Raw genomic sequence first — 18,056 nt, forward strand, 5'->3', positions numbered from 1 at the left:
GGTGGAAAAAAATATGTATTTCAAGCTGCTACAGAATGTTCTAAAGCCAGACAACATATCAGGGCTGATTTATAACATGGAGTAAGGTTAAAAGAAAACTTTTTAATAAAAACAGGTTGCATTTTGTGCCTCTTAAAGCCACAGGGAGTGTGTTTTCGCATATTTAAATAGTCTGACTTGATTGATATATAAAAAAAATATCAGCAATTGACAATACTATTGGCAACTGGCTGAAGCCCATCCTGAACCTGGCCTGAAACCTGATATTTTGTTTGGTCCTGTTGGGTTGGGGTCAGGTAGCAAACCTCTTAAAGTGAGAGAGACATACCTCCTGGCTGTTTCTGAGTGACAGGGGGAAGGCGTGGTCCAGCGTCTCTAGATGATCGAGGGACTGTTGCAGGTGAGTGATGGCGTGGCTAAAGTTGGAGGCAGAGCTTTCACTTTGCAGTGTTCCATCATCCCGACCCCTTTTCTTGCTCTTCTCGCTGACGCCCTTAAGAGCCTTCAGAGCTCGTCTAGTGATCTCTGTCCTGGTCTCAACAGACAACTACACACACACACACACACACACACACACATACACACATACACACACACGAAAACACAAAGAGAAAAGCAATGTATTAGACATTGAACTACTATGGACTACAACTGCATGATATGCACAAAATACTGTTATTGTGACATTATTGCTGCTATTACTGTATTATGATTACAATACACCTTGCAATATATAAAAAATTTACAGGCAAATTAATAATGTTACATAAATATTAGCCTGCGTTACTTTGACCAAAATAAAAAACGTTTGTTAAATTACATAAATACGCTGATTCAAGTCAAGTCATAGTTATTTCAATTAAAATTCAGAGTAGATTTTGAAGTCCACTGTAAAGAAATCAGAGTTGGCAAGTTTCTCTACACTGCACCGCTTCACATCAATCTGCTCTGAACAACTTACATCTCAATCACTGAATTATGCAGAAATTATACTCTGCTGCTTTATCTATTCCATGGTCACTTCGGTCAGATCCATTGTTTTAAATGTGTGCTATGAATAAATATGACTTGTGTACCTTGATTCATCAAAACACCGGGAGCTGTTCGGGAGCAATGTCTTGTTGATTTCCAGATGAAGCCAGTATTATACAACACAAATGAAAGAGTACAGAGCGTCCTCCTGCCTTTCTCCACCTTAAATATTCAACACTGCTAAACCTTTCCTCGGACAGGCATTTTTTCCCATTGATAATCCTGTCACTATGCCTACGTTTGTGTGGCTTTATAAGGCATGGAACTGCGTATTTTTCCAACACATATATGTGACTGCAGCATAAGAAAACCACCCATCTCCTGATGACATATCTGGAAGGTATAGACTGCTTTGGGGTGGATTTGCAGGGAAATGTGCTTTCTAGTTTGTGAGGAGCAATGTTAGCTAGTAGCTTGCTTCTCCATTTGCCAGCTAGTGAAAATAAATAAATCACAAGTGGTTTCTGGGTCTGGCTGGAGTATTCCTTTAAAGTGCACCCAATGCTGAAAGAGGTGTTTAATTGTGTGCATATAGATTGTGCAATCTCCACAAAAAGACATGAGTCTAAGGTAACCTTGCCCAATACCAAGTATCGGCTAGAGTGGTATAAAGCTCCCCCAGCATTGACCTGGGGAGCAGTGGAACACCATTTTCTGCAAAAACAGAGTCCTATTCCAACCTTTGGGATGAGCTGGAGTTGTGTTTGTGATTTAGAACTCATTATCCACCTCACAAATGCTCTGAATGCAATCAAATCTTCACAGAAATGTTTCAACATCTAGCCTTTTCAGAAGAGTAGAGTCTGGTACTGCAAACTCAAAGGGGGGGACAATCTCCCTGTTAATACTGAAGAGTTCTAGTGACTAATATGGACATTTTATTTGGTCTACGGATTACTGCTTTAGCCAAACATCTTTGCTTGGTGGTTTATGCAAAACAGTCAGTACTGAATGTAAGCACATATGCATATAGAATATATCGACATGCTGTGTGTGCACTGACAGAAATGCTTTCATGGACTTTCATCATCCTGCACACTGTATCTCACTATGTTCCCAGAGCCAGAGCTTTCTATTAGTGCACAACACAAACACAAACAGCTGCGCAGGGGTGATCCTGCTCAGGAAAGCATCACACAGCGCATAAACCACTGACATCTGCCATGCCCTGCTATAGCTGCTTTGTGGGAGTGCTGTGAATAAAGACAAATGTGTGGGCTTGTGTGTGACTGTGTGTGTGTGTGTAAGATGCTGTTTGTGTGTAAGAAAGAGCACATCTTTGAAGTAAAAGATGGCTCGGAGATGCACGCAGGGATATAGAGTTTAATAGGTTCCCGCTGGGATGGATCAATCAGCGCAGGTTAAAAAGGAGGGACGAGAGAGAGAGAGAGAGAGCAGAAACGGAGCTCAAGAAGTGCATTTGAATGTGGAAAAATATTCAGATGACTGCAAAAAATTTGATTTTGTCAATAATTCATCTGACAAGTTTACATGCACTTAAAGAGGAATTCCATAGGTTTTGCATCACGCAATCGATGAGATGTAAACAAAGTCATTCAGAGTGGTTTGATGTGAAATGGTTCACATAGAGGTAGAGAAACTTACCGAGCTTTCTTTACAAAGGTGGTCACAGAAACCAGGGGTCGCAATGTCTACAACACAAATGTAGCCATTTTATTTACTATCCACAATGATAGTGCCGTGACTGATAATGGTAAATTTGTAAAAAAAAATAAAAATCTGTTTTCTTCTGATTCTATTTTGCCTTACAACACCCTCTTTGTACCTCTCCTCTAACGGATGGTTTAAAAAATATAGGTTTTATGCCAAAACCCAAAAATATATATAGTTTTAGCTCTCTGTGATGTAGCTTTTAGAGACGATGTCTCGTTCCTACCTCCACCATTGTGAACGATTCTGACTTGTTGGGTTTCTGTAGAAAGGAGAGTCACATCAAACCACTCTGAATAACTCTGCTGCTGTTGAAACATCTGTGAGATTCCCCTTTAAAGCAATCTGAATTTGAGAAGATTCTACATCTACATGAGTCAGTCAGTAACTGGATTTCTTTCTAAAGTTTTGTTTTTTAATCCAGTTTTCACCTCAAACTGCTAGCTAGATCGCCCACCGTCACCCCATGCTATCAAGCTGGAACGCTGAAGGCCAACACATTCTTTCTTTAGAGACCTGAGAAGGTGATATTAAATGGGTGCTAAATGGGTGATATTTAATACCTAATACTTAAATGCACTTGGAGGAGAGCACTAACTGCTACCTCTATGAAGTTAGCTAACAGACAGCACTGCTAGTCAAAGTATTCAGTTTACAGGACCACTGCTGAAATCAGTTCATGATGACCATATTATTAGTGTGCATGAAAACACATTCGACAATGTCTGCTTCTCAAGCCTGTAACTAGCATAACATAAAGGTCTGAAACTACTTGCAGGTTTTCGCTCATGTAATCCTCAATGTGGAAACATCAACATCCTAATAGTTCGGTATGCAGAAAAGCTTGCGTCCAAGGACCACCCAATCAGCAGTGACACGACTGAATCTCAGCTGACCACAGACTAAACTGTCCATTACGTTTATCTCTACAATGAGACGTGACGCTACCCAGAGTGACTTTGATTTCTTGTTATGAATGAACTGACAGACAATTAGATGACTAGAGGACCAATTCATTTCAAACAACACTGCAAAATGATAAACATAAAACACTTCAGAGTTTCCCAAAGGCATATAAAGCTGAATTCCAGAGCGACAATGGGGAGCACCTTGCGGATGTGCCTTTAGAACTCCCACCTAGCAGTCTGAAGTTTCTCCAGGGGGCTATTAGTATGCAAGTCACTTTAGTGTTCGTCATTTAGAGAAGAAACAGCCATAAACCTCAGCAGGATATAGCGAACTAAAATGTTAGCAGCAGCTTGCAAAAAGAAAAGGCACAAACGCTTATTACCAAGAGATAATCAGTATTATACATGTAATCTCCATCAAAGAATTTAATTAAACCAGTTAACGTTAAAAACGTATTTAAGCTAAACACCATGTAGAAGTCTTTTAAATGATTTCATTGTAGATTTTGATACTTCACTGCAGGCCTATTTAAACATTCTTATTTTAAAATATTTTAAAATATTTATTTTTATTTTTAAACACTATTTAAACATAAGCCTAAGCACTTTCTCTTTCTGATGACAACCGAACGTGGCACTTTCTACCACTTTTCTACCACATTTCAGTGCATCCTTTGAACAAATGAATGGAAAATGTACATAAAAATTCTGTATAGATAAGAAAGGGAGAAACTAATTGGTAAAAACAGCTGTGTAATGCACATACACAGCAGTTATTCACTATGTGAAGTTTATCACAAATGCAATATGCAAAATGGAATAATATTCAGATCCTGCCATTGCCTTTCACAGTGTTACTCACATGGCTGGCAGCTTCAGGGGAGAAAGTAATAGCATCCAGGAAGTTTACAGCATCTAAAGGCAGCAGCCTGTCAAAGTATTTGGCACAGGTGTCATAAGCATGGAGGAATTCCTGGTCTGTTTGGGGGGATCTCTTGAAGATGTGGGCATCCCCCTCCCAGAAAAGCTTGTGTAGCCAAGTGAAGTGGACAGCACTCGGGGTAAGGGCCTGACCGCCTTTCAGAGGAATCCGAGCAGCCAGTTTGGAGATGGAAAGGACGTTCTGGCTGGTGAGCACCGGCTCCAGCTCCTTCAGAGGGTCTGAGTCCTCTTCTGTAAGCTTCTTATAGTTCAGCCCTATGGAGACAAAGGTATAAAGTGACATATATCAAATTTAACAACTATCCACCACTGGTCAGTTTCTGATCACATTGGACAATCACCGATCAGATATAAATTGGGTTGTGGACCATTCTCAACACTGACACACCTTAGTTTCCTTGTAGATTTCTTTGTCATGTGCATCTAAAATGGCTAAAGGAGATATGAGACCTGCTAGACCACCAAACTGTCACCATCAGATAAACAGTACTGAAAGCTTTCATCTTTGAGAGGTGTACTTATCAAACACAGAAGCTGCCGATGTTCTCAGGGTCCAGTCCTCAACATCACTTAACATGTTTGGGGTTACTTAGATTGTGAGAGACTGACCTTTGGAAGTGTGGAAAAATATCCCTACAGATTTCTCTGAAAAATTGAAAGCAAGTCACTAAATACTGGAAATGTTGATATTATATTTAGGCCCAATTCCATTTGCCCCCTTGCCCCTACCACTTAGCCCTGAGCCCCCTGTTTTGCACATTCATGTCTAGGGGTAGGGTGTCCCGATTTTTGTTGAGATGGAACGGTAGGGTGAAGTGTCAGGGCTACATGGCCCTCCGAATAGAGGTTTTTCAGAGGCACGCTCCAAACAGTGTGCTATGAGGAAAAACAAAACAAAACAAAACAACAAAAAAAAAACAAACAGCAAGATGGCTGCACATTTTCTCCATTAAAAAATTACTAGCAAAAACATCACTAATAATATGCTAATATCTCAGTAGCTAGCTAGCTAAATGTCCGTTCCACCTTAAATAGTACAGCAGTACTGACGCCTGAAGCACGAGAATATAACAGCTACTCCATTTGAGGTGGAACTGGAAAATTCGAACAAGAAGCTGGCGAATAGCTGAATTCTGCTTCATTTCACCAAAGAATTAGGGGTGGGTGATAATAAATAATTGCCCCCCCCCCCTTTGAAAGCATGTGATGCCCTAAATGTAACTAAAGCCCAGCAGTGAGGAGCTGAACTTTACCTTCCTCTGCTATCACTGCAGACTGGCAGGGTCGCCTACAGAGCATCGCTAGTAGCCTGTCAATGAGGTAATGCTCTTTTTATTTGAGGGTTGTCCCACTTCGAAGGGGAAGATTTCAACCACTACTCGTAACCCAGATGCAATGGGCAAGGTGACACTCAAAAACAAGGGGTAGGGGTAAAAATAAGAAATGGGATTGGACCTTAGTTTTTGAGGCTTCTTTATAATTTCCTAATAAATACATCTTTTCTGCAGTGAACAACCCTTAACGGCTGTTTGGACTAGAAATTAAATAAATGAAGGGCCTTCTCTGGCTTTTGCACAGAACTGTACAACTCATAAATTTAGACAATAACAACACTTCAGAGCTGACTGGCGTGTGTAGTCTTGGCATCACAGCAGACTGATGTGTTCACACTCATCTGGGTTTTAAATATTTAAACATTAGCTTTAGAGAATAAGTCTCCATCACAGCAGGGAACCGCACAACAACAAACAGACAGACACAGACAAGCCATGACATCTATATGAGTGTGTGTTGCATGTGAGAATGTATCTAGGGCATAAAGGTGTATTTGGAACTGCTGAGAGTGCGGGAGAGAGCTGTGTACGTGTGAGATAGATAGTGTCTGCTCTAAGTGAGACTGTTAAAATGTTTGACATCAAAACCAGAGAGGGCAAATAAACAGCCTGACACTCCTGCTTTCTCACTCCTCGGGAATCACACAAACCTCATGAAAGAAAAGTTTCTAAAGCTGCAGCCTAAAGTTGTATATTCTTTCTGTAACTACTTTGTCAGTTGAGCTATTAGCATAAGGCACATGGAAAGACCACGGCTAACAGGTCCAACACATTTTTTAGATCACATCCATGAATTTGCACACTTTAGGAAACACATAACAGGATGATGCGTTACAGGAGAGGAAATCCGGACTATCACTGGCCATCTTTTCAATCCAGCACAGCGTGAATCAGGAAGTCCATATGTCATTAGAATAAATGCTAATTATATAAATACAGCAGTGAAAAAAATATGTTGATATCTTGTAAACTAGTCTAAAGAACAGAGGTTTGGATCCAGATGTCTCTGGACACCCCCAGCCATCGCTTATATTTCCATCACCAGCAGACCTGATTAATACATATTTATTAGCCAAGCAGGTGTTGGGTGATATTTTTAAACCCAAGGCATTAATTGATATAGTAATAAAATAAATCTATACAAAATCATAATTTATAGGGTTCTTCCTATCAACTTGCACTTACACATACACTTTTTTATTCCAGAGTCAACAGTAGAAAAATACAAACGCACAAAATCAACAGTAAGTTTCCAATCTGTTTGGTCGACATTTACGATACTGTTGAAGGTTAATTTGGTGTAATTGTAAGAAAACAGAAAAAAAAGTCTAATAAAGTAGAGAAATCTACCGACTGATTTATTACAGTAGTGGTGATAGGAAGCAGGGGTTGCAATGTTTACACCACAAACAGTGAATCCAAAATAACCAGTGAACCCACACGTCTGAGCTTTTTTATGTGATGTTGATGATGATATAACGGGGCTAAATCTAAAAAAATAAGTTGGGAAGACTATTTTGCCTTACAACCCCCTGTATGTACCTCTCCACCATGAATGGCTTTTAAAAGATTAATTTTAAGCCAAACTCCTATCCATACACTATCGTAAAACAATGTCTCTGACATCAGACAGCATATTCAGAAACATTTCATGTAATAACTTTCTGAGAGGGAGCTTTAAACTCTTCAGATGTCTGGTTCCTATCACCACCACTGTGAACAACTCTAACTACTAGAACACAGTATTCCACATCAAACCACTTTGAATGACTTTGTTTACATCTTAACCATCATTAAATTATTCAAAAGTTTGATATATTTGGAAAATATCATGACACTAAATTTCAACACCACCCGTTTGAAATGCCACCTTCCATAAAAAGAGTGGGGTGTTTTTTCTGTGTTGGAAACGTCAGCAATTAGCAGCTTTTTAATCACTATAATCACTATCATTATAAGTTTTCTGGAAACAGTGAAGCGAGGGAATCTATTAAACATGAAACCAAACCTCAATAGTCTCATTAAATATATTCATCCTTGCCTTGATTAGTTTGCTCTCCACATCCAGCAGTCGAGCGCATGACCTTTTTTATCACCTTTAAATTGTCACTGATGTAAAAGCTCTGGTGCTGATATGTGGAAATATATGTGGTAGCTGTATATCCTGTATGAAGTACAAAACATCCTTCTCTGCTGCCAGTGTAAGTCATGCAACACAGAAAGCAGCGGCTAATTTGTTTTTCTCCACATGAAGGAAACCTGCTATTAAAAATGCTGCGCCTTTCGCTGCCCTGCCATGACTTTGAGCAACGGATGTTAAATGAGCTTCCGCAGCAGAAACCCATTTATTCCAGACAGGAATGTAATGTGGATCAACAGTTAAATGGCAGGTATTAGCTAATGTTCTACCTTTGGACGGTTTATCAAAGTTGTTTTCTAGCCGTTGAGTTCAGAAATGCCTGATTCAGCTACATAAAAAAGACCTGGGAACAGAAGGGGTTGCTGTGATTTACAATAAGAGACAGGGAATAACTGAATAAAGTGATAACATTCCCTGCTAAGGACTTTTACACTGTATAGATTTGCCATATGTTGAGAACACTGCAATGCGTGAGAGAATAATACCATTGCTAATAAAGAATGAACGCTAGTCAGGCCCAGTTAGCGGAGAGCCATTTGCATAATGCTAATTGGGCCCTAATAGCTTCTATTTGTCCTTGTCAATGTGAGCATTTTAGGGGAAACATTCCTTCAAGAATTCCCCTACATGTTCAAACCAAACATTGCCTTACTTCAGTGAACGCCTCACGCTATATGCAGTGCATAATCTTTAAATTATGATGCTCTAGATCACTGAGTAGTGACAGATCTGGCAGGTTGATACTGGATTAACTTGGAAGCCAAAGAATGCATTAAACACAAGCACAGCTCAGTAGGAGGTTTCTTGATAACACTGGGTCTTAGGTTGGCTTTACAAGGTGAAACTTACATGCAACTTTAGTTGCTTGAAACTTACACAAAACTAAACTGGGCTTGAGTTGCATCATGTAAAGTGTACCGTAATTGTCTTGAAACTCAGTCGCAATAGCTGCAAGCGTCTCAACTTTGTGAAACAAGTTTCAAGAAACAGCCAATCAAAATGATGACAACGCATTATGTGCTAATGCTGCACATCGACATTTCAGGTTGATTTCACTGCATTAATTGGACAACAAAATTAAACAGGAGATCTAATTTCTAACTGGACAGTTTGAAAGGAGATCCTCCCGATTGACTCTATGCAAAATTGGTAGTTTTTCATTTTGACAGTTTCCTGACTTAACTAGACAGCTAAGACTACCAGCTTCATTCCTTGATGGCCTGCTGTTATTGTGATCTACACAGATAGATTCATTTTCTTCTCTCTTGACATCTCCTGAGTTTGCACAGAGCTCAGATTACTTTGGGATTCAAAAAATGAAAATTTTAACAGAAGAGAGAGAGACCTGAACCTGTAGTTCTCATAAGACAGGATGAGTGAAGCATCAAGTGCAATAGATAGATAGATAGATAGATAGATAGATAGATAGAAAGAAAGAAAACATGCGAATGTAAATAACACACTGCATGAATATATAGTGTAAAAAATACAAGCTGCTAATTTGTCTAACTAGCGTAACAGAATGTGTTGCATGCAACTTTGTTTTTCAGTTGCTTCATATAACTCTCAAGCTGCACAGAAATTATGTTATATGCACCTCACAACTAGTTGCATCTAAGTTTCACCATGTAAAACCAGCCTTAGGATTAATGACTGTGTTAATGAGGTTTTCTTGTATGTGGGTTTTGCATGTGCACTAATTACACAGATTCTTAAGAAGCACAACATTGCTGTGTGCTGCATGAGTAGATGTTAATCGATGCCACAAGGCAGTTGTTTTGCTCAGCGTTCTTAATCTCTTATAAGGAATGATCTATTACATCAGTAGTCGATTGATTCCTGAGTGCTTAACACAGCATGCGTTTTTTAAGAAGTTTAACCGGTAACACTTTATTTGAAAGCTACATCATAACACATACATGAGCACTGAATAATGAATTTATTATTATTAATCATTTAAAGCAATATCTGAGTCTTTATGAACAGCTTATTAATGACATTGTATTGACAAAAGGGTTTTGCATTTAACTCGTAAAATTACGCAAACGATGCTTCATAATAGTGTTATAAATAAAACAAACGTCCATCACTTTTGTTTAAGGTCCCTTATGTCAAAGCAATGTCATTACTTCATAGAACATCTTATGTCATCTTGTGGTTTCTAGCACAAGATGGTCATAAATACTCAAATCTTGCTTCATAAATATGTTGTTCAGTGCTTAGGCATGTATTGTCGAATCACTGCTTAAACAATGTGAACTAGACTTGTGTTTGTAGAGGCATGATGTGAAGTAATACTACAACCTCATGACTAAATACTTTTTAGTCAAATTTGTGACACTGTTATTAGACCTGTCTGACTGCAATTAATTGAGCTGACAGCAATTATCAGACACAATTGTTCACTTTCACAGTCCTATGTTTATGTCGCAATAAATAAACATAATGGCGAAAGTTCTGACTTCTGACTTGGTACTTTAACACCTTTAGAGGGCAGCAGTGAGTAATGTTTGTTTATGTGAGCTTGAGCTGTTTTTATCGTGAACTGAGAGCTAATAAACATTAACATCTAGTTAAGTTGTTTGCAGAAAATTAGAGCCTGACTGATATATCGGTTAGCCGACAATATTGATGGCTCACGTTTTTATCATTATCTGCAAAAAATATTGCATATAATGCGCAGATAATTACAGACTCTGAACTTGATCTCCAAGCAATAGGGCGGGGGTCCCAATATGAGTTCCCCTGTTTAAATATATCACAGCAATATAGGTCAAACCAGTGAATTTGAACACAATAAATTTCAACAATCAGTAAAGCATTGCTTAATTAAAACTATTTGAGAAAATTATTTTGGCCGATGTCTGTAGTTTGAATTTTTGCCCCTTATAATTACAATATAAAATAACATAATTGCAAATTACAACATACATGCATTAATAAACGAAAGAGGTGCATGAGCCACCAAAATCTGCACGTACACGCCTATAAGGATGGTTCTCAATAGCCTGAAATGACTCTATAAGCTTCATGGAGCTCATTTTATCCTACAGGGTAAAAAAGACTCAATCGGACTGGATTAATCATCACTTAAGAAGAAAGCATCCCCTCTTGGATACAACCCCATCCTGAAACTGGGCAAAACTAACTCCCCGTCTGCCCAAGGGTCATTTTCTCCTCCATACTGCACGGTGCAGCTGCTACAGTTGCTTTAGGTACGAACGCTCAGTTTGTAATTAACACATGAGCCCCAGTCCCGCCTCACTCGAGAGGGAGAAGAATGTAACTAATTAGCCAGTTCAGTCCTTATCTCTACACCCTCTCTCCATCTCCGCTGTCTCACTTTCAGTTTTCTCTCTCTCACTCTCTCTCTCTCTCTCTCTCTCACTTTCTGTTTTTCACATTGCAAAAGAACAACAATCCAGCCAGTGCAGACTAATTAAGCCTCTTTTATTATCGCTTTTAATTTGCGCCTTCTTTTCACGAAAACGTTTGCCAGTGAAGAGAAGCGTGTGATTACAAGATCAACTCATGGTCACGGTTAAGACCGACATGTTTGTGTAAGCAAGTGCCGAAGTGCTAGCAGGTTCCTTCGCCTCTCAAGGTGATGTTTATCAAGAATGTACTTTTCTTTCTTTAGCTACAGGGATACACAGCAATCAAGCAATCAGAAGGTATGGGGATTTAAAAACCTCCTTGAAAGTATAACTGAAATGGATGGAGAGTTGGTGAAAGCACGATATGAACGAAAAGCAAAGCCCTTGGCACTGATGCAGTAAAAGCCTGTTTTCAATGCCACTTTAAAACACTGAGGACCTGATGTACTGAGGCCTTTGTGGCAGTGTCAGGAGCAAATCGGACACATTTTGTCTGTGTGCTTATGTACAAAACTGTTCCACGAGCCTAAATGTGCAGTTTAAGGGCCAAGTGTATGGAAAATTTGCATGTGCATTTGACAAAGGGCTGCATAAATAATGGGTGAAGATAACTGAAAGTGTGGCTGATTGCATACAGCGGCCAGTTTTGCATGAAATACAATATGCAGGGTATCAAAGACGTGTTATAACGAAATGTGAAATTCAGAATTCGATTTGATAGACGGTGTCTCCATATGATACAGTGAAAAAAAGGAGTGGCTGAACATGTGCCTTACATTAATACACTAATGGTAGCCCTTCCTATGAATCTTGTATTCATAATGCCTTATAAATGCATGGAAAAGTGTTGTGTGGCATAGGCAACATATTATAATACCTGGCACAAGCTTGTAAAATTGCTTATAAGTAGTTGTAGCTACATGCATAACACTTATATGAGTATACAACGTTATAATGTCAGTTTTCATAATGCATTACAGTGCACAGGAATGTTGTAATGCGCTATCACGGTATATTTTCTGTATCACAGCAGACCCAGGCATGCAACCAGGCAAACATTTGTTGGATTATAATCGCTCCCTTTCCCAACAGCTATAGGAGACATGGGAAAAGATACAGCACATTTCTTTTTATGGTTTTTACAATAAACTATGTACTACTGAATACACAAATTACTGAGCTGTATTTCTGTATTTCCAGTAAGATGTGATAATCTCACTTTACACCAGAGAATGCACTATAAAGTATTACAAAACTGACACCAAATTTCCCTTAAAATTTAAATAGTCATAATAACAATAATAATAATAAAAAAAGCCAGCATCTGCAAAAATATTGCAGACATTACTGCTTTTTTGGCTTTTCAATCTTGTGATCTCCAGGCAACAGGGCAGAATCTTAGACAACTGTGTCACTGGGGAACCTAATATCCCCATGTTTATATAGATCACAGCAAGTCAAATTAGTGAATTTAAACAATCAAGGTTAAAATCACAAAAATATGTATTTATCCTTACAATGACATCTCATAACACAAAGACCTTTTTTTATAATAATGAGGACTAATTAACAGAAAGATAACCTCAAAGAATTCTGGGTAGCTCCTTTCTCCATGATACAATATTTATATCGCTGCTGTCAGAACAAAACCTCGTATCTCAAATGATAACTTCACAGGAAAAGGAAAAAAACTTTATTTATACTTTATTTATAATGGAAGTGAATGTAACCAGACTTTTTTCTAATTCACTTTGGGCCATTTTATTTGGTCCATTAATCATGAAATTTACACATAATTTAAGGGCAACAGGCACTTTCAAATTAAGTCAAAAAGTGTAAAACGACAAAAATGGAGACGCAAGGTTTTGTTCCGACAGCAGCAATATATAAGATTCTGCTGTTCATATGACTTGCAATCTCTATGCAATCTGTATTATTGTAGAAAGTGAGATTACACATCTTTTTGCCAGAAATTATTACCACGGCAACAATTTCTGTCTATGGGGTTTTCAGTGTTATATTGGCACCAAGCAAACGCTACCTTTCTCACACTGTGTTTAACCTTACCCTACTTGAGCACAGGATGAATGTTTGTCTTAGTGTATGTGTGCTGAGCCTCATAGGCTACATTTACACAGCAGGTAAAAGTGGCCCAAATCCGATCTTTTTCTTCATACGTGACACAGATGTGTCATCTGTGTGTCAGTGTGAACAGGAAAAAACACATTTAATCTGACATTTTCAATTCCGATTTGAGACGCTTTCATATGTGGTACTGAAATCCGATCTGTATCCGATCTGCGGCAATGTGACTTTTTCGTCAGTCCAACTCGACATTCATCATAATTTCGTGCTGCTGAGACTCATAAACATTCAGGCTGATGTTTCTGTACTAAAAAAATAGAAGAGACTCATCGCAACCGCTCCGTGTTTGAAGAGGTTTTGAACGAACTAGCTGAACGTGGCCAGATGAAAGTGAGGCTGCAGCGTCAAAAAAAAAGTTAAAAGAATCCGAGGACATGAACCAAAGAAGTGGCCGTGGCTGAATAACGTGCCCTTTTTCGGCGAACTCAAACACATTCTGGGTGATGAGTCCAGCTGTCAACCATTGGAACTTCATAATCGCTCCTGAGATGAGGGCGAAGACGAAACTGAAAGCTCCGGGAGCGACTGGCTTAAGGAGCTGATCTGTTCAGAGTAATGTCGCATACAGGTCACATTTAAAAGACAATGTGAACAGCCAAGCCAAAAAAAACGGATTTGGTGAGAAAATCAGATTTGGGCCACTTTTACCCGCTGTGTAAACGTAGCCTTAGAAAGATAAGGTATTCTGGACAGGCATCACGTCCACAGGCTACAGACACAGGCCCAAAAAGGGCCACAGTGTCCCTCCCATGAGGGGTGGAGTTATCTGAACCTACAGGTGTATCATTAATTTTTAAGATTATGAAAAGCACATTCCATCAGGTGAGTCCAAATTTTGTCTGATATTGTATGTACTACACAAGCAAGGTCGGCAGTATGTTGGTTGCTCACCGTTGGCCACGGCCTTCAGCTTCTTGAGTAGTTTGACGTGAGTGTCAGGCATCATGGCGGATGGAGGGAGGTAGTCGTTGCAGGAGCAGTTCTCCAGCAGGGTGTAGTAGTACAGCAGCCGCTGCAGGTCTGTGCCCGCAATGCTCGGGTACACGTACTTGCTCATGTGGTTGTAGAAGGCCTCAGGGTTCACCTTCAGAGTGTGGAACAGACCCAGAGAATCAGTCCGACTCTCTATATCCTTAGTGGAGAGGCTGAGGAAGAGACAGCGAGGGAGAGAAAGAGTGCAGATGAAACTATCGATCATTTCTGCTTTGCAAATCTTCTGCCAGTAAACAGCTGACGGTTCTCCAGTGTTCTTTAAAGAATTCAGCCTAAGCTACTTCAACACAAAGTGTCTTATTGTCAATGTACAAAAAACTATGGTCCTAATGTCCTAAACTGGTTGTTTGAAAACTACTCAAATTGACACAGATGATCTAGATAGGAGGTTAGCTGCTTAATTTCGAACTTCAAACACACCTGATCTTAATAAGATTGTAGTTTTTCTTTTTTTTTGTGTGGCTCTATGTATGAAAAGCTACATTTAGTTCACAGTGCTTTTTTTGCAATGTAGTGCCGACTTTTCCCCTCCAGAACAGGCCAGATTATCTCCCATTGAACAGACTATTTTCCAACCCCTCATTATCCCTTAGAATTAAACAGGCTGGTTTTGCTACATGTTTTTGACTGTTTTGCTGATGATGAACCTTTTTTAGCCCGCTGTGTCTGAACACATCGGAATTAGACCTCCACATTTAACCCATCCGTGCAGTGAAACACCACATACACACTAGTGAACACACACACTAGGGGGCAGTGAGCAGACTTGCCCGGAGCGGTAGGCAGCCCTATCCACTGCGCCCGGGGAGCAGTTGGGGGTTAGGTGCCTTGCTCAGACTTCAGTCACGTACTATCAGCTGAGGGGATCGAACCAGCGACCTTCCAGTCACAAGGCTGGTTCCCTAACCTCCAGCCCACGACTGCCCTACTTTGCTGTGCCTCATTTAAAATGCAGTCCAGTACAAAACACACAGAACAACCTGTGTGGATTTAAATCCATTTGAACATTGGAAATGATAAACTTCAACCACTCATTCTGAGAATCAGTGATACGTTTGTTTAGTGACGGCCAGGAACAGCACAAAGTTTAGTCATTTTACTCGCATCTTCTACTGCATTAAGTCCGCTATGTACTGTCTGCAGTAACAGCACTCTGTATCACTTCTATGTGAATGGGCAGGTTAAAATGCTGTAGGTTGAATGGGCTACCATACAATCGTAGGCAAAAGTCTAAACACCCCTGGTCAACCCAGGAAAATAAGTTAATTTCATATGCCATTTTTCTTCAAATGTTAGTGCCCAATTTCTATTTATTTGCTGAGTTTAACCTACTGACATCAAATACAAACGTTATTACTACTGTATAGTCCACCTATCATCTTTTATTTTTGTTCAGTATCTTAAATACAGCAATTATACATTAAAATGCATTCTGTGTATGTAAACATGTTCATAGGGACAGCTTAACGATGACCTCAAATGACTGGATCGGATGTGGTGAATTAGGGTTAACAATAAACTCTAAGTGCATCAGATGCCCAGAAAAAAAGATACATCTGTGTTATTTCTCCAACCTCTTTCAGCTTAGCTTGTATTTAGGCATCGTTTAGCCTCTCATCATTAATCTCCCATCCTCGCTGTGGAATCCAAGGGTGTCATGCTTTTATTTTTTCTGCGCATTGATTTCCATACTTTATTTTGCTCTATTCTGACTGCCTCTGCACCTTTTTTCCCACTAATTGAATGCCTTTTCAGCAAAGATAAACAGCTTTCCGACGTTGCCTACACCGCCTGCCCCCGATTCTGATGCAGGGAAATGTTTTATAGAGTCAAGTTATCAATAAATTACAATGTGAACCTTTAAAGGCTGCCAAGTCCACTTCCTCAGCAAACATGCTGATGTGTGTGTGCACTTGTGTCCATGTGTAAGTGTGCGCATGAGAAAGAGCCCAGCCGATGATCTCTGCAGCTTGTGGAACTAAAAGTCAGAGAGCAGTATTCCCAAAAAGGACATAGGCCAGAAATGTTGGGTGATCTAATGGGCACACGTTGTGTATGTTAATCATGTTAAACAAGGTCACATGAGCCACGGATGGACTGGGAATATTTGGACAGTGTCAGAAAAGCCCATCCAATGTCTAGAGAGACTAACCTCTGTGGGGGACAGTAACCTCTGTGGGCTTCTGTTCATGTTTAATGGATGTGACTTCACTAGCTGCAGGCACACTGCCCTCAGGCGAGAGAGATAGAGGGAGAGAGAGAGATAGAGAGAGAGAGGGCTAGACTGAGAATGAGAGTAGGGAATAAAAGACGAAAGGGGTATAGAGCAAAAACCAGCAAAGAGAATGTGAGAGAGAGAGAGGGAGGGAGGGAGACTGAGGCAGAGAATGTCAGGGTTTCTCACTGCAGTGTTTCCTTATTAATACAGAAAAAAAACCTTTCACAAGGATCAATAGCACACAAAAGCACTAAACACAGCATCCATATACCCTGCACACCCGCTCTCTACATGTGTGTGTACATGCGTTTCTGCCTCGCTGAGAGAGAAGCAGAGACTCAGAGAGAACACAGAGCTTCACTGGGTTTCTGCAGGTATACATCATATTTTATATATATATATATATATATATATATATATATATATATATATATATATAGATGGATCATATATATATAGATGGATCACACATATATTGCTGTTGTCGGAACAAAACCTTGTATCTCCAAAATAACAACTTCACAGAAGAAGGAAAAAACATACTCTACTTTTAATGTAAGTCAGTGGAACCAGACTTTCTTCCAAGTAATTTATGGTCATTTCTTTTAGTTCAGTCATCATGAAATTTACATACAATGTAAAGGGTAACAGGCATTTTCAAAACTGAGCACTTTATTAGTAACACTATACTAATACTAGGTAGGGCCTCCCTTTGCTCTCAAAACAGCCTCAAATGTTTGTGGCATGGACTCCACAGAATGTTCAAAACATTCCTTTGAGATTCCTTTGAAATTGTTCAGGTGCACTTTCATGCTGTCAATCTCCTGTTCTATCACATCCCAAAGGTGTTCTACTGTATTCCGATCTGGTGACTGTAAAGGTCACTGAAGAACATTAATCTCATTGTCATGCTCATGAAACCAGGTAGAGACGACGTCTGCTTTATGACATGGTGAATGATCATGCTGAAAGGAGCCATTAGAAGAAGAATTTTGGGTGAATTGTGGCCCTGAAGGGATGCACATGGTCAGCAACAATACTCAAATAGGCATTCAAGCAATGGCTGATTGAGAAAAGAACATTCCCTACACCATTCCACCACCTCCATCAGCCTGGACTGTTGACACAAGACAGGTTGGGTCCATGGATTCATGCTGTTGGTGACTAACTCTGACTCTACTATCTGTGTGCCTAAGCAAACCAGGCTACGTTCTTCCAGTCTTCAACTGTCCAGTTTTGGGTAGCCTTTGCCGAACAGACTTCAGTGTATTTTAATGTACAGTTTAATTTTAATTT

The 18,056-nt window shown here is 39.6% G+C and overlaps 1 protein-coding gene across 3 annotated transcripts in view; it reads right to left on the bottom strand.

The window, feature by feature from the left end:
- The window catches only part of nbas (NBAS subunit of NRZ tethering complex), a 296,070-nt gene that overhangs the window by 104,288 nt on the left and 173,726 nt on the right, over positions 1 to 18,056 (bottom strand). For all 3 annotated transcript variants that reach the window (XM_036582328.1, XM_036582327.1, XM_036582326.1), the window contains 3 exons: positions 14,441 to 14,694; positions 4,474 to 4,808; positions 329 to 547 (listed from right to left, as the gene is read on the bottom strand). In XM_036582328.1, the coding sequence (XP_036438221.1) occupies positions 329 to 547; positions 4,474 to 4,808; positions 14,441 to 14,694 (808 nt within the window). The remainder of the gene's footprint in view (positions 1 to 328; positions 548 to 4,473; positions 4,809 to 14,440; positions 14,695 to 18,056) is intronic.

Source organism: Colossoma macropomum, unplaced genomic scaffold (assembly GCF_904425465.1).
Source record: "Colossoma macropomum unplaced genomic scaffold, Colossoma_macropomum, whole genome shotgun sequence".
NCBI lineage: Eukaryota > Metazoa > Chordata > Actinopteri > Characiformes > Serrasalmidae > Colossoma > Colossoma macropomum.